The sequence below is a fragment of the Schistocerca cancellata genome, chromosome 2, assembly GCF_023864275.1.
Source record: "Schistocerca cancellata isolate TAMUIC-IGC-003103 chromosome 2, iqSchCanc2.1, whole genome shotgun sequence".
NCBI classification, from domain to species: Eukaryota; Metazoa; Arthropoda; class Insecta; order Orthoptera; family Acrididae; genus Schistocerca; species Schistocerca cancellata.
Window position 1 is genome coordinate 5,758,751 of NC_064627.1, and position 26,932 is coordinate 5,785,682.

General features: G+C 40.7%; 1 protein-coding gene across 1 annotated transcript in view; it reads right to left on the bottom strand.

The window, feature by feature from the left end:
- Window positions 1-26,932, bottom strand: part of LOC126161293 (thiamine transporter 1-like) — a 709,947-nt gene that overhangs the window by 149,011 nt on the left and 534,004 nt on the right. The window contains exons 6-7 of the mRNA XM_049917032.1: window positions 8,861-8,969; window positions 5,798-5,990 (exon numbers count right to left, since the gene is read on the bottom strand). Of these exons, the coding sequence (XP_049772989.1) occupies window positions 5,798-5,990; window positions 8,861-8,969 (302 nt within the window). The remainder of the gene's footprint in view (window positions 1-5,797; window positions 5,991-8,860; window positions 8,970-26,932) is intronic.

Consider the following 26,932-nt stretch of genomic DNA (forward strand, 5'->3'; position numbering starts at 1 on the left):
TGGGGGCCCTACATGATATTAATCAGGTTTACCAGTTTCTTTCGCTCTTCAGTGCATGTGATATCATTGAGCAGAATGAAAGCTTCTATCCAGTCACTCACTGGCCAGTCTGAGCTGGCAACAGGAGACAGCAAAAGGAAATCTTAAGTTTGATAGTCAAAGTTTAAGAAATCATTCATGCTGGATGATCATACAAACATACCGTCGAATGACTATCATATGGACTCCCGTATGGATGACACAGAGAAGCAACTAAAAGAGGTGAAAGCAAATAAGCTGCCACGTCCAGACAGAATCTCGATTCGGTTTTACAAAGCGTACTCTGCAGTATTGGGCCCTTACTTAGCAGAGTGCTAAGTGACTGGAAGTAAGTGCTGGCGACTCTTGTACACAAAAATGGTAAAAGAATGGGCCACTCACAGATGAATATTTGTAACATCCGTATTCCACAAATTCTGAAGTGCATTCTGAGTTCAAATGTAATAAATTTTCTTGAGATAGAAAATCTTCTGTCCACAAATCAGCATGGACTTAGAAAGCATCACTTGCATGAAACTCAGCTTGCCCTTTCTCCCACGATATCCAACAAAACTTGGATCGAGTGAAAGAGGCAGGTTTCATATTCCTGCATCCCATATTCCTACATTTACAAACATTCAGCATTGTTCAGACATAGAGTTTATACTCAGATTAGTGCACGAATTTTCATGATTCCTGGATGATCCTCTACTGGAATTACTTGTTTTTATCACTGAAAGATTTTTCTTGTTGTGTTCCACGTATAATAGGTAGGACGTTGATATATAGTAATGTTTTTGCGAATGGATCAGTTTGGTACAGTTGGCAAAAAGCTGTTAATGTTCTGTTCTTGGAGGTCTTTTGTGAAGTAAACTCTCTCTCCATTCTCTAAATGTACTGCTAGATGTCGCACAATTGGTTCACATTTGCTCATCATTTCTGTTTTGTTGCTTGCTGTCTTTGGCTTTTTGAAATACTGTTATGTCACTGCCTTCATTCACATACTTACAGACATATTTGTTGGCTTTTGCTGGATTGCAAGATTCTACATTTATGTGTGCTTGGCACATTTTGGAAAGTAGTGTGTTATATGGTACTAGCACATATGTGGCATCTACAGTGACCCACTGCAGACTGTTGATGAAGGTATGAGCATATGGTTTAGGATCCCCGATATGTGAGTGGCTTGAAGACTAAGTAATAGAGCCCAGTACCCAGGACATTGTTCTTTAAAGTGAATATTCATCAGAGACAACGGTATTGTCAAGAGTTCCCCTGGGAAATGTGATAAGACTGCTCTTGGTCTCTATGTATATAAATGATCTAATGGGCAGAGTGGACAGCAGTTTATGGCTTTTGCTGATGATGCTGTTGTGTATGGGAAAGTGTTGTCCTTGAGTGACTGTGGGGTGGATACAAGGTGACATAGACAAATTTCAAGTTGGTGTAATGAATGGAAGAGTGCTCCAAATGTAGACAAATGTAAGTTAATGCAGATGAGTGCAAAACCCAATCTGTAATGTCCAAATACAAAATTAGTAGGCTGCTGCCTGACACAATCACATCAGTCAAATATAACCCATTACTGAGTATTGTTTGAGTGTTTGGAATTCCCACTACATCTAATTAAAGGAAGACATCGAAGCAATAGCAATTCAGAGGTGTGCTGCTAGATTTGTTACCAGTAGGTTTGATCAGTATGCATATAGTACAGAGATTCTTTGAAGCTCAAATGGGAATTCCTGGAGGCAAGTCAAAGCTCTTTTCATGAAGCACTATTGCAGAAATTTAGAGAATTGACATTTGATGTTGACTGCAAAATGATACTACTGCTGCCAATGCCCAATTCATGTAAGGACCACGAAAATCATCACCATAAACTAAAGGCTATGCCTTGTCGATTTAGCCGTGTCCCTCTCTCCACTGTCATCCTCTTCAATTCTTCATATGATTTTATCCCCATATCTCCTTTGATGTTATTAAAATACATTGCTCTTGGCCTGCCTCTTGGTTTTTTCCCGAAAACTTTTCCTTCAAATACATTCTTTAGGAATTGGTTGTGTCTCATTATGTGCCCAATCATTTTTGATTTTCATCTTCCTATATAATTTAGCAGCGTTCTGTTCTCATTCACTTCTATTAAGATCTGTTCATTACTTTTTCTATCTACCCAACTTGTTTTTGTCATTCTTCTCCATATCCACATTTCCATTGCTTCCAGTCTCTTTTTCTCTGCCTTTCTGAGAGTCCACACTTCACATCCGTATGTTAAGACACTCCAGACAAAAGTTTTGGCAAACTTTTTCTTACTTTCTAGGCTCATATGATTGTCTGTCAGTAAATTCCTTTTATTTTGGAAAGCTCACTTTGCCGCGAAAATAAGATGCAAAAAATTGTGGCTTTTAGACAGTCATTTTCCCGTCACTATATTTGGAAGTGGAACAGGAAAGGAAACAACCAGTACTAGTACACTTACCCTCCACTACGCATAATATGGTGGCTTGTGGTGTGTTTATGTATGGAGATGTAGAAGAATCCTAAAGGAGCTGAGAAAAGATTTACTGAATGTTGTGTATGGAGTGTACAGTTTTAAAGAAGTGAGTCAAGGATGAAATATGGCTATGGCTATTGAGGAAACACTTAAGTTTGAAGACAAACACACTTCTTATGCTGTGATCGCACAATCGCAGTGTAGACATTTTTATTGTTTCAAGATGACTGCTTTCAACAGTCTTAAGCTGCCATCATCTGATGTTATAAAACTTATCATAAAATGGTCTTGTTACATTTCATGAAACAAAGCATAAAAGTCATTTGCCATATACACATGCCTTGACTTTATGTAATGTTACATTACAATTGAGAGAAGTTGGGAAGCAGAATTAGGACAAATTACACGGGAAGAAATGGAAAAAGCTGTGAAGAAGATGAATGGGGGGAAGTCCCCAGGACCTGATGAAGTATCAGTATACATGATAAGAGCAGCAGGTCCAGTGGGAATGCAGTGGCTGTATAGAGTACTATCAAGCGTGTGGAGAAATAGTAAAATACCTGACGACTGGAGAACAGGAGACATTGTTCCCATCTTCAAGAAAGGCAATAAAAGACTTTGTAAAAACTACAGAGGAGTAACCCTCATGAGTCATACAGCTAAGATTTTTGAAAGAATTTTACTAAATCGAATAAGTGAAAAGATAGAAAAGGAGCTGAGTGAAGAACAGCATGGGTTTAGGAAAGGAAGGAGCATGATCGACCTGATATTTTCTATCCGTCAACTGATGGAAAAAAGTTGGGAGTATAACAAAAGGGTGATAATATATCTAAAAACAAAGATTTTGAGACTTACCAAACAAAAGCGCTGGCAGGTCGATAGACACATAAACAAACACAAACACACACAAAAAATTCTAGCTTTCGCAACCAACGGCTGCTTCGTCAGGAAATAGGGAAGGAGAGGGAAAGACGAAAGGATGTGGGTTTTAAGGGAGAGGGTAAGGAGTCATTCCAATCCCGGGAGCAAAAAGACTTACTTCAAGGGGAAAAAAGGACAGGTATACACTCGCACACACACACATATCCATCCACACATACACAGACACAAGCAGACATGGTTTTTATAGACACAGAAAAGGCATATGACTCAGTTGACAGGGAAAGACTCTGGGAAGAACTGAAAAAGATAGGTATAGAAGATGGATACATTAATGTTATAAAGACAATGTACAGAGGTCACAATTGTAGAATTAGAACACCACTGGGGAACTCTGAATACTTCGAAATAAGACAAGGACTTAAGCAAGGAAGTATTCTATCTCCTGCGCTTTTTAATGTTGTGATGGAGGGAATGAATAGGGCAGTTAAAGATATAGTAAAAGAAAAAGACTAAAAGATGATTTTTGCAGATGATATGGTAATATGGGGTGATAAAGAGGTAGATGTACAGTTACAGCTTGATGCATGGAAGGAAATAATGAAAAGGTATGGATTAAAAATAAATAAAGATAAGAGTGAAGTAATGGTATTTGGAAGGGAGAAAGGAATCAACGGAAATATTACCTTGAATGGAGAACCCCTCAAAGTGGTAGAAAGTTTCACTTATTTAGAGAGTGAAATATCTAGGGATGGAAGAATAACTAACGAAATTAATAGGAGGTTACAGAAGGGAGGCAATTTCTACCAAACAATAAAACATCTGATTTGGAACAATGAAGTTTCAGAAAGAGCAAAACTCCTTATGTATAAGAATTATTACATCCCTATTGTCACCTATGGTAGAGAAACATGGACAATGACAGAAAGGGACTGGAGCAGACTGCAAGCAGGGGAAATGAAATTTCTCAGAGCAGTTAAGGGAAAAACAAGAATGGACAGAGTAAGGAATGTAGAGATTAGAAAGGACCTCAAACAAAAAGTGTGAGAGAAGAAATTGAAAGAAAGAGATTAAGATGGTATGGGCATGTTAAGAGGATGCATGGGCAGAGACTCCCCAAAATTATGGAAGAACAACAGATGGATGGGAAAAGACCTAGAGGGTGCCCAAGAACATGGTGGAAAATGGGAGTGAGAATATCTGTTGAAAGGAGAGGTGTGACATGGCAGCAAGTGGAGGAAGAAAAGTGGTGGGAGGACCGAGCCAAATGGAGAGGACTCATCAGCACCCAGACCCGGCAGTAGCTGGAGCGGGATTCGGATATAGATAGATAGACAATTTTATAACAAGTTCCATAAGATCAGATGATGACTGCTGAAATCAGTTATCTTGGAACAATAAGGCTCTGCTCTGTGATCACAGTGCACAAAGTGTGTTCATTTTTGATCCTACCATTTGCCCCAAAGCACAGCATGTCTACCTTACAAAGTCCTTAAGTTGAAGTGGGCTGACAGACTTAACTCTTGAGTGGGCACACTGCTTTTTATAACATGAGTGGGCATGTGGTGTACTTTGTACACGTGTACAGAATAGGTGTCTTTATATTACCAAGGTAAACATGGATGAGCAAAATCACAATTTAATCTTAGTTTAAATAAATGACTGTAAAATAAACTTACATTACAAAAGCTAAATCTCTGTTTCATTATACAATAATAAAATAACATTCATTACAAACTCTGTGGTGGCCTACAAATGTTACCCTACAGTTGAAACTCACTCAAAGCATTAAACAATGCAGTTGCATCAGATCTGAGTCAATTTGTTCAATTGCTAATTATATTGGAGACAACTACCTCATTGTGGTATTGTGGTGCTAGCTTGGAATCTGGGTCATTTTCTTGCGTGGATCATAATTTTTTTTCTCAGCTAGCTTACTATTTATTTTATATTACTGCTACTGTCAAGAAGTGATGAAGAAAATAGAAGAGGAAGAAGATTATTGGGAGTGAACAGGAAGAAAAAATATCTCGATTGGGACACTGCTGCATATGAATTTTCTGCAACAGAGAACTGTACAAGAACTGGAAGCAATGAGACGAAAAGGCAGCAAGAGAATTTGAATGGAGGATGACATTAGAAGATGATGCACATTCAGATGGATGGGTGGGTGTGAGGGCATACATGCGGCAGGTGTGGGAAGGCAAGCTACCTTGAATTTGCCTATATGTAAGATGTTAGGTTAGTTAGGTTATATTGGTGCTAAACAAACAACACAAATTTCTGACACTTACTTTCACAACTGTGTTACATACGTTTTTTTAAGTCAAAGATTATGACAGGTAGGTGTCACATGTATGCTATACAAAATAACAAAATGAGAACAATGTACACAATATGTTTACTTACTTTGTGATTGTCATCACTGTATGATACAGTATTCCAAAAACAATGTAAAGTGTGTATGAAACCCATAATGAATTAGTCAGAGCCGAAATTAAAAGTGCACTTCCTTGCAGCAGTGAACAAATTGTAAGAAATAATTCTCCAATCAGTTGCCAATTGAACCTTAACCAGCCACAGGCAAGAGATGAAATTGCTCCTAAAAAGAAAATAAATGCTGCATTAGCTTCTTATTACACATGCATGTCAAAATTGTATTTAAATAACAGATAGTTAGTGTTTATAAGTATGAATAAAATATTTGAAAAGGTATTTATAATTTTTTAATATCAGTCTATTAACACAAATCTTAAAAGTCAGCCATAATGTGTAAACAATAATGATGGAAGTTCATAAGTTTCCTACTACTGTCATTATTTACAAAGTATGAAAAATTTCCCATTGGCCATTATAACTTCATTTTATCACAGTCACAAAAACTCATTTTTCCTATTTCTTATTTTACTTCCAAAATCAGCATTGACAAGTGTATCAGCCTTCACACTTCACTTTAACATACTTAGATAATTAAACATTTTCCAATTTCTTATTTCATTTCCAAAATTAGCATAGTTATTGTTCTTTGGGGAAAAATGCTAGACATGATTTATAATTCACTCACACATCATCATATGTTCCTTTTGTGCATGTCTCACAGAAACATATTCGTTTCATCATTAGTAATGTAGATTCACTTAGATGTGATTATAAATTTCTACAACCACTATTTTTGGTTTAACAGCAGTTCCCATCCATTATTCACATCATGTGATGAGCACCACTGTGAAATGTCTCAGTGTAACTGCTTGAGGGGACTTATGACCTAAGATGTTGAGTCCCATAGTGCTCAGAGCCATTTTTTTGTAACTGCTTGAGGTGGGTGTAATTGAACCTCATCTTTGCACAGAGACTATCAGGTGAACAGTGTTTCCACATGAAGGCCAAATGAATGTCTCACAATGAATGAAGACACTCTTCACAAAACCTACCAGCTTCTGAAAGTGTAACACAGACGTTTCATCCTAAGCAGAATTCTCATACACTTTTATGAATATGGGGTGAGTCCAAGGTGAATAACTTAATGGGAACAGGATACAAATAGCAGTATATGGAATAAACTGCCCCCACTAATATCTGCACATACATATATTTTGACAATTATCATACACGTGCACACAGTACAAGGTATCAGAACAGACTGAATTAACATGGCAGCTCAGATGAGTGACCTGAGTCCCAAAGATTAATGTTGTCTATGGTCCATATGACCTATCAACGCCACTACTTTTTTTTATCTATCATTAGTTTCCAATGACATACATTTCTGATTGTGTCTTGCACAACTACACTGCTCTTGCATGATTGTGACACAACTGTTTCCAAATCACAAGATTTGTATGAATTGTTGTTTCTCTTTATTGTGCCTGTGACTGTATAATAATTCTTCACAGCTATTGGAAAGAGAGTGCCTGTTGAGGTATTTCCTGACACACATTACACATTTTCCTAAAATCTGAATATTAATGAAAATGGTTATCATGTAGTGCTGTAGGTAAACTTCACTTGAACTTAAACATCTATGGTCAAGTTGTTTGGAGATAAACTGTTCCTCTATTAAGTCACCACAATGAAACATTTACAAATATGTATCTTAAAAAATAGCTACCTAATTTTGTTTTTGCAGCCAATTAATTCACTTCAAATAATGCTGTTGGAGGAACATCTGCAACTGAGCATTATACCAGAGCTTTGTGTTTGCTGTTAATACACTGCATTCTATGCTTGTCCATTGTGGTGCTCATGGTCACTGCACACCTGAAGATGTGTATAAGAGCCCAATACCAGTCTTGTTTTAAATAAAAGAATCTTACAACTGCAGCAGTATTTTCAACCTCTGGTAATTCACTTCAGTATCTCCTTCACAGATTACTATTATTTTTCTCCAATTTGAATTTCGTTATCGGAGACAGCTCACTGATACTGGATACAGTTATACTAGGAACTGGTATCCTGGTGACTGTACTGGTTATTTGTAACTATTTTAGGTATAATGGGAAGTATTTCATTTTCTCCATGAACAAAAACCTTGTGAGGTTACAAGTTTCAGAGCCAACATACAATGAAGAGGGATAGAAACCTTTGCAAAACAGTGCCAAAACTGAATCTTAAACATATCTCTGCTTCACTTCTGTTCACAAGCTTACTGAGCTTTGGAAAATGACAGGTCCAACATCTGGTGCACAGAGTCAGTTCCCAACTCCCAGGAGATCCCTCTCCTCTGTCAGCAGCACAACATAACATGGCCATCATCAGCCAAAAATTCTCAGAGGGATGTGGCTGAGACCATTTCCCAGTGCAATGTATTTTGTAATCTCACAAGGTTTCATCCATAAAGTGAATGAAGTAATGCACACTATAACTAAAGTAATTAGGAACAAGCAATATTGTCGTCTGGTTACCAGTTGCTAATATAACTAAATAAAATTTCTGTGAGCTGTCTCCAATTATAAATTCAAACTAAAGATAAATAATAATCTGTGAAGCAGATCACAATGCAAGACACAAAAATAACAGACCTTGCCCTACCTAGGGTTCAGAGGGGAGGTATGTAATCTGCTACAAATGTATTCAACAACTTCCCGTCTAATATAAGGCAAGAAGTAGATAATTCCAACTACTTCAAAAGAAATTTAAACACAATTCTCATTGTTCTACAAATTGACAAGTTCTCTTAGCTATGTGATAAGTGGCAGTGGTCGTTGTGGAGTTGTGTGACGAGTAGTAATGTATTGCATATCTGCAGATGCACATGAATTGAGTGATATAGTCTATCTTCCTATTTACTTTTCATGCAAGCTTTTCACTGGTATCATCAAATTTATTTAATTGTTTAAGGAATGGAAGTACAAACGGTAACATTACTCTAAGTGAAACATTGACACTGATGATATTCGTGGTACCTGAACAACCAACACATAGAATAAAATTGTAAACTTATGAAAATGTGCCATATTTTTCACTCCTACTTACCAATAATTGTGTAAATTGCTTCAACTGCAGCATTATAAAGGAGCTGTTGGTCTTCCTTTTTGTTCTCATTCAGAATAGAGTCCCACAAAAGTTGAATGTATGTCAATACCTGTAACAAGATGTATACTAGTCATCCTAATGGAGTAGTGGCACAGAATATTTTCAAGCTAATGCAACAAATGTTCAGAAATGATGATGATGATGATGATGATGATGATGATGATGATGATAATGAAGATGTCAGGTTTAATCTCACTTCCTATGTAGAATGCCTTCGTATGAGTATTTAGAGATCAAATTATAATGTTAATGAATGTATGGAGGAAAGTTATACTGAATAGGTGTCCATACTTGTTCCCCATTTCGAAAATTTTTTATATGGACGCAACACGATAAGGCTACTATAATGAAAGTTTTATGATCGCAGGAGCATCAGGAACCAATCCCTTTGAAAGAGAAATGTTTGATTCAGTGACTCAAAAGCTTCATGAATATCTGAACTAGTGACATGTGAAATCTCTCCTAGGTGCCAAACACAAAGCCATTTGGAGGAAATGTCTGGATCATATGTTCCACTTCAGGCTGTTGCAGGATGATGAAGCCCTCTGACTTGCTAGTGTAGGAATGTGATGGGTTACTATCCTGAAATCAAACACTTCCACTTTATATTTCAATATAGATGTATATTTAAGTAAAGGCATATACACGTGTATATACAACAAGTCACATAATCATCTCAAACTTTTCATCCAAAGAACTCGTGAGTGGAGAGAGAGTCCTCATTTGCAGGTCGATGTTTATACTGATGCCACACTGGTCTTGCACCTCATGTTTTATTCAGTCAACTTTTGTTTTAGTGCTAAATGACTGCCCTTTAGTTCCTTCATATATATGTTTTGCTAGTTAATCCCTTTACTAGTAATGGTATGCTTAATAGCCAGACTATACATTCATTAGCTTTTGAGAATAACTACATTACAACAGTGGACATCAAAACAATAAAATACGCCTTAGCTATAGAAGAAGGCACACAGTCATTGATTACTTATAAATACAAAGGCTACTGCTTTGATGCATCTTGTAATACTAAGATTACCATGTCTTTGGAGCCTTTTGGATAATATTTGGAGTTTGGTAAAGCTAGCACTGTGAATGGAGTATTGTTTTATTGTTCTGCAGTGACAAAAGTGGCCAGAGCATTAAGTAAGCGGAAGAAGAAAAGCAGGTGTATTTATTAATCATTTATCATCAGAAATAACTGTTCCTGTGAAACAAAAATTTTTGATCTAACTGTCATCTTTTAAAATTTTAATGGTTCAAATTTTTAAGGTAGTAATATATGAGATAGCACACAATGGCTCAGATTCTGCATCCCGGCATCAATATCTTAGAATCCATACCTCCATACCAAAATTACGGAGGAGGAGGAGATAAGTGTTTAACGTCTTATTGACAATGAGATCATTAAAGGTGGAGCACAAGCTCAGTTAGGAAAGGATGGGGAAGGAAAGTGACCATGCTGTTTTGTAGGAATCAGCCTAACATTTCCCTTAAGTGATTTGGTGAAATCATGGAAAACCTAAATGAGGATGGCCAGACAGAGGTTTGAAGCAATATCCTTCTGAATGTGAGTCCAGTGTGCTAACTACTTCAATACCCCACATGGTACCAAAATCACAGGCTCTCATTCATTTGTCATGTGGTACTTAATTTAATTTTCCTGAAAATTGATTAAGGGATACTTACTCTGTCAAAAGTCACACACTCCAGCTCACCATATTCCACTTTTTTAGGAGAATTCAAAAAATCATTGCTAGATTACAGTAGATAATAAATAAGACTTTATCATAATAATGTTAGATGCCTCAACCTTCGTTAGTCACTGTCCTCACCCATCCAGTCCCCCCCCCCCCCCTCCCCTGTTCCCATTCCAGCACTACACAGCTGTCATTTCACCGCCACACCCAGTCTTTTAATTTCTTTTTATTTCTCGCCTTTCAGCTACTTAACCCTTCCCCCCCCCCCCCCCTCCGCACCTTCACTCCTGCCCTCCGTCTAAACTGCAACACTTCACTGCCCACCACTCCCACCATACTATCCCTCCCCCTCCCCACCCCAGCCTCCTCCTTAGCCCCACCCAGTCGCCACTCCCATCATGCACTGGTGCTGCTGCTCACAGTGTAGTTTCAGCTCTCTGAGACTGCAGACATGTGTGCAAGTTGCTTTTGCTTGAGCGTGTGTGTGCGTGTGTGTATGTGTGTCTACTGCTGACAAAGGCCTTAATGGCCAAAAGCTACGATTGTGTGAATCTTTTTATTGTGCCTATGGTGACTCAGCATCTCTGCTATATGGTGAGTAGCAACTTTCCTTCTCTGATGTTGTTAGATGCATGTAGCATTTATACAAGGCTTCCTGAGATGCCTGACTGAGATATGTCAAAGTTTGATGTGATGTTTTTATGTCTTTATCAAATCCGAGAAAACTCAGCTTGAACAAGTCAGGTTGTTGCAAGTCAGATTGTTGCAAGTCAGGTTATAATATTTTCTTTTAAACTGTTTATTTATTTAAAATAAAATACATCAGCTCCTTCATAAATCCTGTTCACACACTAAATATCTACATGTTAGATTTCATCTTTTTTTCTTCTTCTCATCCCCAAAAATAAATAAAATATTCACAAAATTTCATTTTACATGCACACAGAATCAAACTGATGACACATGAGAGAATAATTTCTAAATTTCATGTTATTTTCACTAGTCTGCAGACATATAAAACTGTATGAAAATAAGCAAACTATTGAGATACTTCAACACAAAATTTCTATCAAGTATAACCATCTTACATAATAGTGAACTGTAATATTGTTTGGCTTACTCAAATTGCTCCAGTGTAGAATGGAAGTTCACACTAAATTTCAGCTCAATGTAACAAAAGCAGTTTTTTCCAGATTATTTACTTGAGAAATCTGGATCATTACAAGATGAGAGAATAACTAAACACTACTCCCCCTCAGTACAGCTGATACACATTAGAAACCATTGTTAACTTTTAAGACTTCAGTTCTCCTCATTTTTACAGTGATTATGGAGGGGGGGGATCTGGTCACCCATAATCTGGGGTCTGACTGACCTAGTTCGCTCCACAATCTTCTCAGACCTACCCCACTTTCCTTCTTGACAAAAGTAACTGACAGCTCCTAATGTGGATCTCTGTAGTCAGTTATGTAACTGAGATGCTATAGATCATGATCACAGTGATGTGATGGGTGGATACCAGATGGCTGTCATAAAAACAGCAATGTCAGATACTCATTTTGTGCCCAAACGCAATAGTCGTAGATGTACTAGACAGCAGCCAATGATGTGTGTGCGCACTGTGGTGGCCCTTCCTGATGGCTAACACAGTGTGTTCCCCTAGATGACAGGCAGCGTGTAAGTGTGGCTACATGGTCGGCAATACGGGCTGGTGTCAAATCGAGTATGGGAGAGGTCTGTTGAATTGCTGTTGGCAAAGGTAACCACACAGGCGAGCAGGAAAAAGTGGCCATGTGAGGGACACTCTAGAGTGTGGAGAACCTCACCGTGGACCCCGACACGCAGTCACTTATTACTCAAAAGGTGGTCCGCCATTTGGTAGCAGCATTCAGACTCAGAGCAGACAGCGAGTTCACTGCTAGTGAAGACAGAGTCGGGCAACAGAAGTTCACTGATCCATTTCGACTTGGGCATTGGTGTAGACTTCCCCTTGTAACTGGGTACTGGTGGCGACTGCACAATCCCTGTCTAAAATTGGCAATATATACACCGTCCTGGCCTGCTATCATTTCTGAGATGGCGGTGCTTTTGTCTCTAAGCCACAACAGCATTGAGGAGCAAGGTGTGACCAGTGGGTGACCACACTACTGTTGCCCCGACTTTCCTTCATGTTGGCAACTGTATAGTGATTTAGCCTTCAACAAGCAGTTTCCATAGTGTCAGCATAATCAGCTTTACACAAGATCACCTAACTGTCCCCATAATGTGGCTTCTTGTGTCACTTTAGTGTGGTGTCTCCTGTTTAGTCAGTTATAGGACTTTTCTGCTGTAACAGGCAGAGCTGTGGCACAACATGCCTCCCCTCTTCGGAATTTCTGGGCCACCGGATCAGGGACCACCTATATCTCTGGAAAAAGTCTTGGCAAAACATCTCATAATTTGCGATACATATGCAACACATGTTGATTTCTCTTATAAAATCTAGAATGAAGCACAACATTTAGTGACTACTTACGTACCATTCATTATTTCCTAAGGTTGACCCAATTCACTGGCAACTGATGCACTGGGACTTCACATGGGTGGGCAGTTTTCCATCTAAAATGGATACAGTCTACACAAACCAGAGTCAGAACCATGATGATGCTAGAAATTCAATTGCTCATCATTAAGACTTTCGGCATCAATCATTACAGTAATGTTGAACATGCTGGAGCATTTTTTCCACAGTAATGAATCCTTTTGTGGTTGCTATTGATCAAGTGAACTTCCCTAAATTTTCACACATACCCATTACTTCATTAAACCATAATGCAATAAATACAGAACAAACTAATTAAATAATATGCACAGTTCTTTCTTTTTAACAAATTCCCTTAACAAATCATCTTTTAAAAGCATAAATCTTACTAATTTGATATTTTTTCCTTCTTACCCCCTCCCCCCCCCCCCCTCCAATAACCATGGACCTTGCCATTGGCGGGGAGGCTTGCGTGCCTCAGCGATACAGATAGCCGTACCGTAGGTGCAACCACAATGGAGGGGTATCTATTGAGAGGCCAGACAAACGCATGGTTCCTGAAGAGGGGCAGCAGCCTTTTCAGTAGTTGCTGGGGCAACAGTCTGGAGGATTGACTGATCTGGCCTTGTAACACTAACCAAAACGGCCTTGCTGTGCTGGTACTGCTAACGGCTGAAAGTAAGGGGAAACTACAGCCGTAATTTTTCCCGAGGACATGCAGCTTCACTGGATGGTTAACTGATGATGGCGTCCTCTTGGGTAAAATATTCCAGAGGTAAAATAGTCCCCCATTCGGATCTCCGGGCAGGGACTACTCAGGAGGATGTCGTTACCAGGAGAAAGAAAACTGGTGTTCTAAGGATCAGAGCGTGGAATGTCAGATCCCTTAATCGAGCAGATAGGTTAGAAAATTTAAAAAGGAAAATAGATAGGTTAAAGTTAGATATAGTAGGAATTAGTGAAGTTCGGTGGCAGGAGGAACAAGACTTTTGGTCAGGCGAATACAGGGTTATAAATACAAAATCAAATAGGGGTAATGCAGGAGTCAGTTTAATAATGAATAAAAAAGTAGGAGTGCGGGTAAGCTACTACAAACAGCATAGTGAACAGATTATTGTGGCCAAGATAGACACGAAGCCCACGCCTACTACAGTAGTACTAGTTTATATGCCAAGTAGCTCTGCAGGTGATGAAGAAATTGAAGAAACGTGTGATGAAATAAAAGAAATTATTCACATAGTGAAGGGAGATGAAAATTTAATAGTCATGGGTGACTGGAATTCGGTAGTAGGAAAAGGGAGAGAAGGAAACGTAGTAGGTGAATATGGATTGGGGGTAAGAAATGAAAGAGGAAGCCGCCTGATAGAATTTTGCACAAAGCACAACTTAATCATAGCTAACACTTGGTTCAAGAATCATAAAAGAAGGTTGTATACGTGGGAGAACCCTGGAGATACCGACAGGTTTCAGATAGATTTTATAATGGTAAGACAGAGATTTAGGAACCAGATTTTAAATTGTAAGACATTTCCAGGGGCAGATGTGAACTCTCACCACAATCTATTGGTTATGAAGTGTAGATTAAAGCTGAAGAAACTGCAAAAAGGTGGGAATTTAAGGAGATGGTACCTGGATAAACTGAAAGAACCAGACGTTGTACAGAGTTTCAGGGAGAGCATAAGGGAACACTTGACAGGAATGGGGGAAATAAATATAGTAGAAGAAGAATGGGTAGCTTTGAGAGATGAAGTAGTGAAGGCAGCAGAGGATCAAGTAGGTAAAAAGACGAGGGCTAGTAGAAATCCTTGGGTAACAGAAGAAATATTGAATTTAATTGATGAAAGGAGAAAATATAAAAATGCAGTTAATGTAGCAGGCCAAAAGGAATACAAACATCTCAAAAATGAGATCAACAGGAAGTGCAAAATGGCTAAGCAGGGATGGCTAGAGGACAAATGTAAGGATGTAGAGGTAAGATAGATACTGCCTACAGGAAAATAAAAGAGACCTTTGGAGAAAAGAGAACCACTTGTATGAATATCAAGAGCTCAGATGGAAACCCAGTTCTAAGCAAAGAAGGGAAAGCAGAAAGGTGGAAGGAGTATATAGAGGGTCTATGCAAGGGCAGTGTACTTGAGGACAATATTATGGAAATGGAAGAGGATGTAAATGAAGATGAAATGGGAGATACGATACTGCGTGAAGAGTTTGACAGAGCAATGCAAGACCTGAGTCGAAACAAGGCCCTGGGAGTAGACAACATTCCATTAGAACTACTGACAGCCTTGGGAGAGCCAGTCCTAAGAAAACTCTACCATCTGGTGAGCAAGATGTATGAGACAGGGGAAATACCCTCAGACTTCAAGAAGAATATCATAATTGCAATCCCAAAGAAAGCAGGTGCTGACAGATGTGAAAATTACCGAGCAATCAATTTAATAAATAACGGATGCAAAATACTAATGTGAATTCTTTACAGATTAATGGCAAAACTGGTAGAAGCTGACCTCGGGAAAGATCAGTTTGGGTTCCGTAAAAATATTGGAACACGTGAGGCAATACTGACCCTACGACTTATCTTAGAAGCTAGATTAAGGAAAGGCAAACCTACGTATCTAGCATTTGTAGACTTAGAGAAAGCTTTTGACAATGTTGACTGGAACACTCTCTTTCAAATTCTGAAGTTGGCAGGGGTAAAATACAGGGAGCGAAAGGCTATTTACAATTTGTACAGAAACCAGATGGCAGTTATAAGAGCCGAGAGGCATGAAAGGGAAGCAGTGGTTGGGAAGGGAGTGAAACAGGCTTGTAGCCTATCCCCGATGTTATTCAATCTGTATATTGAGCAAGCAGTGAAGGAAACAAAAGAAAAATTCGGAGTAGGTATTAAAATCCACGGAGAAGAAATAAAAACTTTGAGGTTTGCCGATGACATTGTAATTCTGTCAGAGACAGCAAAGGACTTGGAAGAGCAGTTGAATGGAATGGACAGTGTCATGAAAGGAGGGTATAAGATGAACATCAATAAAAGCAAAACAAGGATAATGGAATGTAGTCGAATTAAGTTGGGTGATGCTGAGGGAATTAGATTAGGAAATGAAACACTTAAAGTAGTAAAGGAGTTTTGCTGTTTGGGGAGCAAAATAACTGATGATGGTCGAAGTAGAGAGGATATAAAATGTAGACTGGCAATGGCAAGGAAAGCGTTTCTGAAGAAGAGAAATTTGTTAACATCGAGTATAGATTTAATTGTCAGGAAGTCGTTTCTGAAAGTTTTTGTATGGAGTGTACCCATGTATGGAAGTGAAACATGGACAATAAATAGTTTGGACAAGAAGAGAATAGAAGCATTCGAAATGTGGTGTTACAGAAGGTTGTTGAAGATTAGATGGGTAGATCATGTAACTAATGAGTAGGTATTGAATAGGATTGGAGAGAAGAGGAGATTGTGGCACAACTTGACAAGAAGAAGGGACCGGTTGGTAGGACATGTTCTGAGGCATCAAAGGATCACAAATTTAGCATTGGAGGGCAGCGTGAAGGGTAAAAATCGTAGAGGGAGACCAAGAGATGAATACACTAAACAGATTCAGAAGGATGTAGGTTGCAGTAGGTACTGGGAGATGAAGAAGCTTGCACAGGATAGAGTAGCATGGAGAGCTGCATCAAACCAGTCTCAGGACTGAAGACCACAACAACAACAACAACAACACTTCTTTTCCTTTTAGTTTACCTGGTGTTTTCTTACTCCACTGTTTTGGTATGTCCTTTGGTACTTTCACTTTGGAATAAAAGTTTGCAATGATATATATCAAGAAATTTATCTCTAAAACTATTCTGACACATAACCCATATATTGTACTAGCATATCCACTACAGTAGTCTCATTTATTCCCCTTACTTCAATGTTAATTACAAGTTAACTCCATTTTGTAGTGCTACATTTGTTTGTTGCCTACAGTATCATATCATACAAATTCAGTCTTAATGATTTGCATGCAATTTATTCAGTCAAAAATTTTGTAGGCACTTGTCATAGCATAGCACAAGTTTTTGTATGCCTTCTTGATAGAAAGTTTCCACCTGTGTATTCAATCATGTGGTAACATGTTCTTTCAGGTCATATCATCACTGAAGTTTTGACCACCAAGAACAGATTTTAGGTGTAAGGAGAGATTAAAGTCGCTAGGAGTGAGGGCTGGGCAGTACGGAGGATGATCAAAGGTGTCACAGTGAAATTCCCGTAAGAGTTGTTTGGTCACATTCGCCGTGTGAGGTCGGGCATTATTGTGGAAAAAACACCACCTTTTGACAGTAATCCTTGGCGGTTGTTCTGTATTGGGTGGTGCAATTCCTTAATGGTCTAGCAGTAACCATGTGCATTGATTGTTTGGCCTCGTGGTAAGAAATCAATCAGCAAACTGTCTTTTCTCTCCCAAAAAATGGTGCACATGACTTTTTGAGATGTCAATATTTGCTTAGGCGTAACCTCCATTGGGCATAAAGCGTGCCTCCATTCCATTGATTGCCTTTTTTTTTTTTTTTTTTTTTTTTTTTTCCAGAAAAGTCATTATACCCAAACACAATACATGTTCCAAAATTCTACAACTGATCGACGTTAGAGATATAGGTCTATAGTTCTGCACATCTGTTCGACGTCACTTCTTGAAAACGGGGATGACCTGTGCCCTTTTCCAATCCTTTGGAATGCTACGCTCTTCTAGAGTGCTACAGTACACCACTCCAAGAAGGGGAGCAAGTTCCTTCATATACTATGTGTGAAATTGAACTGATATCCCATCAGGTCCAGCAGCGTTTCCTCTTTTGAGCAATTTTAATTGTTTCTCTATCTCTGTGTTGTCTATTTTGATATCTACCATTTTGTCATCTGTGCGACAATCTAGAGAAGGCACTACAGTGCAATCTTTCTCTGTGAAACAACTTTGGAAAAAGACATTTAGTATTTCGGCCTTTAGTCTGTCATCCTCTGTTTCAGTACCATTTTGGTCACAGAGTGTCTGGACATTTTGTTTTGATCCACCTACCGCTTTGACATAAGACCAAAATTTCTTAGGATTTTCTGCCAAGTCAGTACATAGAACTTTACTTTCGAATTCATCCAACGGAGAGCAGCGCACTTCATTACAGGATCATTTAGTAATCGCGAAAGCGTTACGGAGATGATAGATAAACTCCAGTGGAAGACTCTGCAGGAGAGATGCTCAGTAGCTCAGTATGGGCTTTTGTTGAAGTTTCGTGAACATACCTTCACCGAGGAGTCAAGCAGTATATTGCTCCCTTCTGCGTATATCTCACGAAGACACCATGAGGATAAAATCAGAGAGATTAGAGCCCACACAGAGGCATACTGACAATCTTTCTTTCCACGAACAGTATGAGACTGGAATAGAAGGGAGACCCAATAGAGGTACTCGAAGTACTCTCCGCCACACACAGTCAGGTGGCTTGTGGAGTATGGATGTAGATGTAGATATAGGCTTGTCGGTCGGATCAGTAGTATTAAAAGCACTTCCTTCCGTCACCCTCTCCCACTTCTGAAGGAACACTGCCACAACTGGTCGCTACAAACCTAGTGCACTAGTTATGACTAAATGCATCTGCATCACCTAATTATCCACAACATTTCCAACATAATTAATATATCAATAGCTTCCTGTGCATCCTTTGCAGTACCTACAGCAAAATTACCATCTCAGCTACACTCTATAAGACACAAAAATCATTAGCACTTGTATTGCCCAACACATGCCTATTCAGGATTACACCTGACCCAGATTCTGCAGCCAGTACACGACACCAATTAATCACCAATGGTGTAGACACCACTGCACTTAAATCACTACCAACCATGTTGCTATTCACTCACTCAGTCATCTTGGTGCAGCACACAGGCATTCACTTCATTTGGCACTACAATTCAATCACTTTCTCAAATTTCTCAAGATATTGTAGCTGGTAATTTCACTCTAGTTTTCTTAATTTCCACAATACCACCACCTTCTGTATCACTTAAACTGTCAATATTAACTTCTTTCTCCTAACTATCCATTTTCAAGCAAGTGCTACTCTTACACCATCTCTCCACCATATCCTTAAGCCTAACATATTTTACTCATTGATCAACAATCTCCTCCCTTTGTCTAGTCCACATTTCTTTCTGTCTTCTTTGTGTCTCCTACATAAAATTGTCCATATGTTTAGCTAGGCCATCCACGGTTAAATCTAATGCAGGAGCAGGTAAACTAGACACAGCCCTGATACCTCTCATAGCTTTCAATTGCTTAAGTACATAACTGCATTATTTGCTCTCACTTGAGCTATCTTGACTGCCAAAGCACACAGTATTTCCTTGAGGATAGCAGCAGCCCCCCCCCCCCCCCCCCGCCCCCCTCAGCAGATCACAACTCAGACATTGTGGAACCTCTATCCAACAAGTTACAAATTCAAGAGAAAACAAAACAGAAGAGACAAAAGGAGAAACAAAATCAAATGATGAGAAGGACACTTACATGTAACACCATCCTAACACTTCTTGCTCAAACTGAACCTTTCTACCTGAGTATTTAATTGTGATACTCAATTCAAAACAGTGAGCCCTCCCTGTTGGTTACAGTATGATGTATTGCATATAAGAACCAGATGCAAACTAATGTACATTTTTACTCATCCTCAGAACATTCTCTGAATTTATTTATCACAATTCACATATGAAAACAAAATTAAATACCTGGTAGAAGATCCAGTGTCACACCACGATACTGCAAGGGGAGTAAAAAAAATCTGCTCTCAGTCTACAGTGTTTTGATGGTGCATCGTGCAGCTGGAGATGTGGTCCCTGATGCAGCTTTCATGGCAGCAACAAACACTCTACCATGAACTTCACATTGGTTTGCTGAGTGTAGAAGAAGCTGTAGATTGCAGATGCAGACTCCTGACACTACTTGTAAAGTTGTCAGAAATCACTTCAGTTGCCACTTATAGATGTTAAATGTACTTCTAATGCCACTTGTAGAGGAAGGTGGTGTGTGGTTGCAGTGTCATGGTGGGTAAATACCAGGTGCCCATCCAAGGATGCGCCATAAAAAGGGCAATATTTCTTAATTATTTATTTCACATGCATGGGCAGTTTTCCACCTAAAAGTGATAGTGTCTACACAAAACAGAGTCAGAACCACAATGGTACCAGAAATTGAGATGCTCATCATTACGAATTTGCAACATCAATCATTACTGTAATGTTGCACAAGCTGGAGGATCTGCTCCACAGCAGCCAATGCCCCCAAGATGTGCAACGGACTTTTCCGGTGACATGCACTTAGCTCAGCAATGGCCTGTCATCATGGTTGGCATGTGGCATCTCTCTGGGGACTGGGCAGTGGTCATGTGAGGCGACGTGGTCAGCTCTGCTCGGCGGCACTGAGTCAGGCCTGAGCCAGGATGGGGATCAGCAGCCAGCGTAGCAGCTGTGCAAACTGGCCTGAAATAATAGCTACACTATGTGATCAAAAGTATCCGGACACTACCAAAAACTGACATTTTTCATATCAGGTCAATTGTGCTGCCACCTACTGCCAGGTACTCCATATCAGTGACCTAAGTAGTCATTAGACATGTGAGAGAGGAGAATGAGGTGCTCCACAAAACTCGTGGACTTCGAATATGGTCTGGTGATTAGGTGTCACTTGTGTCATACATTTATACACGACTTTCTACAATCCTAAACATCACTAGGTCCACTGTTTTCAATTTGATAGTGAAGTGGAAATGTGAAGGGACACATACAGCACAAAAGCGTACAGGACGACCTCGTCTGTTGACTGACAGAGACCGCCGACAGTTGAAGAGGGTCATAATGTGTAGTAGGCAGATGTCTCTCCACACCATCACACAGGAATTCCAAACTGCATAAGAATCCACTGCAAGTACTGTGACAGTTAGGCAGTAGGTAGGAAAACTTGGATTTCATGGTCGAGCGGCTGCTCATAAGCCACACATCACGCCAGTAAATGCCAAACGATGCCTCGCTTGGTGGAAAGGGCATAAACAGTGGATTATTGGACAGTGGAAAAACACTGTGTGGAGTGACGAAGTGTGGTACACAATGTGGTGATCCGATGACAGGGTGTGGATATGGCGAACGCCCGGCGAATGTCATCAGCCAGCACGTATAGTGACAACAGTAAAATTCAGATGCAGTGGTGTTATGGTGTGGTCCTGTTTTTCATGGAGAGCGATTACACCTCTTGTTGTTTTGTATGGCACTATTGCAGCACAGACCTAAATTGATGTTTCAACCACCTTTTTGCTTCCCACTATTGAAGAGTAATTTGGCGAAGGCGACTGCACCTTTCAACACAATCGAGCAACTGTTCATAATGGATGGCATGTGGCGGAGCGATTACACAACAATAACATCCCTGTAATGGACTGGCCTGCACAGAGTCCTGACCTGAATCCTATAGAATACTTTTGGGATGTTTCGGAATGCCAACTTCGTGCCAGGCCTTACCAACCGAAATCGATACCTTTCCTCAGTACGGCATTTCATGAAGAATGGGCTGCCATTCCCCAAGAAACCTTCCAGCATCTGACTGAACATATGCCTGCAAGAGTGGAAGTTGTCATCAAGGCTAAAGGTGGGCCAACACCGTACTGAATTCCTGCATTACCAATGGAGGGTGCCACTATTTGTCATGTTATGGTGTGGTTGTACGAGGTGGAATCCAAAATTTTCAGCGCTGCCATCTGGAAAGTAGAAGTAGCCGATCTTTGTACCACTAGGTGGCGAGAGCTGCATATCTGATGAGTCAGTGTGCGGTGTGGTATTGAGATGGGTGGACGTGTTGCGTGACCACAGTGATTTACATAATACTCTGTTTTTGGAGTGTGGTGATTTTACCATAGATCTGTGAACAGAACAGCACGTGTGTATCAAATTCTGTGTGAATCTTGGAAAAAATGCTACAGAGACCCTTGCAATGATTCAACAAGTGTTTGGGGGACAGAGAATGAGCCGTCCCAGTGGAATAGCCCGGGCTCTCCAAGACCCAAAAGAGCAAGACAGGTGAAGAGCAAAGTGAAGAGCAAGATCATCGTTTTCTTTGATACCGAGGGAATTGTGCACAAAGAATTTATCCCACCCAACCAAACAGTGAATTCCGTGTACTACTGTGGTGTTTTGCGATGCCCTCGTGAAAATGTGTGGTGATGACAGCCTGAACTTTGGCATCAAGGGAACTGGCTGCTGCATCACGACAACACACCCTGTCACACATCCTTGCTCACCAGGACCTTTTTGGCAAAAAACATGGCAATTGTACCCCACCCACCATACTCGCCAGATTTGGCATCTTACGGCTTTGCACTATGCCCAAAACTGAAACTCATGTTGAAAGGTCATCGGTTCGACACTCTAGAGATGATTCAGGAAGCATTGCTGGCAATGATAAATGCCCTCAAAGAACAGTACTTCCAGAAAATGTTTGATCAGTGGCAGAAGTGCTGGGACCGGTGTGTATATGCAGATGGGAACTACTTGGAGGGTGGTGGTGACCATTAGTCCAAAGTTAAGGTTTTCAACAGATGGCAGCATCAGACCCGAAAATTTTGGATAGCACCTCGTATTTTTCATGGAGAGGATTTGCATCCCTTGTTGTGTTGTGTGGCACTATCACATCACAGGCCTACATTGATGTGTTAAGTACCTTCTTGCTTCCCACTATTGAAGAGTAATTCAGGGATGGCGATAGCATCTTTCAGCACAATCGAGCACCTGTTCGTAATGCACAGCCTGTGGCAGAGTGGTTACACGACAACAACATCCCTGTAATGGACTGGCTTGCATAGATTCCTGACCTGAATCCTCTGAATCCTATAGAACATCTTTGGGATGTTTTGGAATGCCAACTTTGTGCCAAGCCTTACCGACCGACATTGATGCCTCTCCTCAGTGCAGCATTCTATGAATAATGGACTGTCATTCCCCAAGAAACCTTCCAGCACCTGACCTGCGAGAGTGCAAGCTGTCATCAAGGCTAAGGGTGGCCCAACACCATACTGAATTCCTGCATTACAGATGGAGGGCACCATGTACTTGTAAGTCATTTTCAGCTAGGTGTCAGGATGCTTTTGATCATATAGTGTAAGCGTGGGAAGCACTGGACCATGCAGAATCAAACTGTGAACCCTGGCATGGACAACTGCAGCTCACAATGGTGATGTGTGCCTGCACAAGTGATTGCAGATGGCAACAGAACCTGCCTGTGAAGGCAACAATGGCTGGGCAGCTAGATGGGCCAGGCTTGAACCATGGGACCCAAGAGCAGGCAGTCAGCAGTGATCAGAAGGTAGCTAGCAGGTGGCCCACAAGTTGGTAGCCACTGAGTCAGCAGACTTAGCACAGATGGATGGGCCCTCACACGAATCTTGGCCACCAAAGGCTGTGATGGGGAAGAAGAAGAATAAGAAGAAGAAGAAGAAGAAGAATCAGGACAAGGATACCCTGGTGACCCCAGAGATGCCAGATCCCCCTATGCCAGTGGATTTTGAACCAATGTTCATTCATGGGGTTGCACCCCTTTCAGTGACAGGTAGTGATCCTGGGGTGTGAACGGTCCTCCTCCGCACCTGGCCCAGACAACCAAGAGGGTAACTGATATTACTATCACCTGCTGAAACTACAACACCTTACTTATCTCCACTTCCTCTACAAGAAATGCACTTCACTGATGACCATTCCAGAATACTCCATTGTTTTTGTGCATATGTTCAAACCATGCTAGCCCTGAGAGGGCATCTGGAGGGATATGCACATTGTTTTACACAGATGTGGTCAGTTGGTGATTTCCTCTCTGTACAACATTGGAAGCAATAGCAGTGCAAGTATAAATTTGCCAATATTTACATACCTCCAGGTAAGCTACTTACTTACATTGAGTTGACCACATTAATCCAACACCATTCGGCCTTACCTTTTCTCCTACTTGGGGATTTCAATGCATACCATCCCTTGTGGGGGAGTAACACTTCGTCAGGTAGAGGCCATCCACTTCATATTGACCATGAGCTGTGTCTCACCAGTGATGCTACTGGTACCCATTTCATTGTCACCCATATCACCTTTCCAGCTATGATTCTAACAATCTCTTCCTCCAGTCTTGTAGATTCACTGTATTGGTCATTACATGGTGATCTTTGTGACAGTGGCCACTTTCTGATGTTACTTTTGCTCCCTCTCTGTCAGATTTCATTGACGAGGTTGTGCAAGATGCCTGACACGATTACCCATCTCGCAGGAACTACTGTTCCCCTCTCCACAGGTCCCCTCCACCACAAGCCAGTGTCACAGTGGACCTAAGAATTGCAATAGCCACTGAGGATCACTGAAGAGCCATGCAACATCCAAGCAATGCAGACCAAGCTTATCACTTTTAATTGACATTGTGTTAAGGCTCGCTGTCTATGTAAATGCATTAAGAAGGAATGCTGGGAGTGCTACATCTACTCCCTGGGAATATATCCCTCTTCATCCCATGTGTGGGCCACGGTCCACAGTCTTCTGGGCCACCAACAATCAACAACTGTTTCTCAGGTATTTTCCTACAGGGTTGTCTTTGTACAAAGGTGTCAGTTCTTGCTGAACACCTTGCGACCCACTTTGTGACAACATTGGCACCCTCTTCTTGTCTAGCTATCTGCTACTGCAGAAATGACAGGTTTAACAGTCCTCCTATGTCCCCTAGCCCCACCAAGCTGAATCATGTAATGAAACTTTCACAGACTGGGGATTCCTTCAGGCTCTTGCCTCATCTCTGCCATTCCTAAAGAAACCTTCCAGCACCTGACTGAACATACGCCTGTTAGTTTGTAAGCTGTCATCAAGGCTAAGGGTGGGCCAACACCATATTGAATTCCAGCATTACCGATGGAGGGTGCCACGAACTTGTAAGTCATTTTCAGCCAGGTGTCCAGATACTTTTGATCGCATAGTGTATCATGGTAAAAGATCTACATGCAGAACCAGTTCCATACATCCTCGCATTAGCACCTATTCCAGTCCTGTCACAGGCATTCCCTATCATGCTAAAGGCAGGGTCACGTGTGCAAGCAGCCATGTGATCTACCACTTTAGCTGAAACCCACGTGTGGTGTTCTATGTGAGCATGACCATAAAAACAAATTATGGTGGATAAGGACTGTGCCTACTGTATGTAGACAAATGAGGAGCTGGCCACAATTCGCAAACAGCTTAAGGTGCAGCTGTCCAAAGTCAGCCACGTGCAGGCTGCCGTCGAGGTGGAGGAACTGGTATGTCGCAGAGGGCACAGCAAGTGTTGCTTGTTTTATCCTTGGAGTGAGTTGTTGAGGCACCTTCCATGGCACCCAATGTGGAGGAACTGTAAGTGCATCACTTAAGATGGAAGGTGGATGTGCGTACTGGCCATCTGGCCACATCCATTCACCCAGTGATGGACATGTGGCTGCTTCATTAGCAGAGTCCCGGCAGGCACGGGGAGAGAGGTTTGTTACTTACCAGGAGCTACGGTATTAGGTACATTATGGAAGTCCTTAGGGAAATAGCGTCCAGAGTTGGAAAGAAATCAAGTGTGCGCTAAGAGCATCTACAAGGAGGCCTCATTCCAGATGTGATGGACACCTTGCTTGCAGCTATCAAGAGTGCAGAGTGCAGTTACCTTCAAGTTGCAGCTCATCTCATTACCAAAATGGTGAAAACTGCTGCCCTCATTCTTCACAGGGTGCACACAGAGCCTGCAATTTGTAGTACCATTCCCTGAGTTTACCAGGTGCTTTTTGGTTTGGAATAGACGGAGGGCCTCAAGCAGAGACTGTCTATTCTGTGATGGTCTTAACTGCAGATTTCTGGACCTGCACTATGGAGTGGAGAATTGTAGAATTTCCCTAGATCAGTCAGGAATGCACTGCACAAAATAAGCAGCTATCTGAGTACAGTACATGTAGTGTGCACACAGATGCTTTTAGGCTAGGTGTCAATTTGTGTTCCTCTGATGAACACTTACTAGTCAAAATGCAGAAAATAAGGCACTTTTGCATACAAGGTAGAGGCACTTCAAATGTCTGTTAGACTGTTAAAATCTAACAGTAAATTGCCAAAACATTTATAACAAAATGAGACTTTCACTCTGCAGTGAAGTGTGCGCTTCCTGACAGATTAAAGCTGTGTGCTGGGCTTAGACTCAAATTCGGGACCTTTGCCTTTCGCAGGCAAGTGCTCTACCATCTGCCAGGAAGTTTCATATCAGCACACACTCCATTGCAGAGTGAAAATCTCATTCTGGAAACATCCCCCAGGCTGTGGCTAAGCCATGTCTCCGCAATATCTTTTCTTTCAGGAGTGCTAGTTCTGCAAGGTTCACAGAAGAGCTTCTGCAAAGTTAGGAAGGTAGGAAATAAAGTACTGGCAGTAGTAAAGCTGTGAGGATGGGGTGTGAGTCATGCTTGGGTAGCTCAGGTGATAGAGCACTTACCCGCGAAAGGCAAAGGTCCCAAGTTCAAGTCTCGATCTAGCACACAGTTATAATCTGCCAGGAAGTTTCATTTATAACAAAGTCCTATAGTTAACCACCATCCAAGAAAGCTATCACACTCACATTATATTCTGAACTATGAGCTGTATCAAATCTGAAGTAATTAGAAATGTCGAAAGTATTTAATGAGGCACAGAATGTATACTGAAAAGACAAGTTAAGACATCATAGAAAGGGGAGCATTCACTGCATTTGGGAAAAATACTGT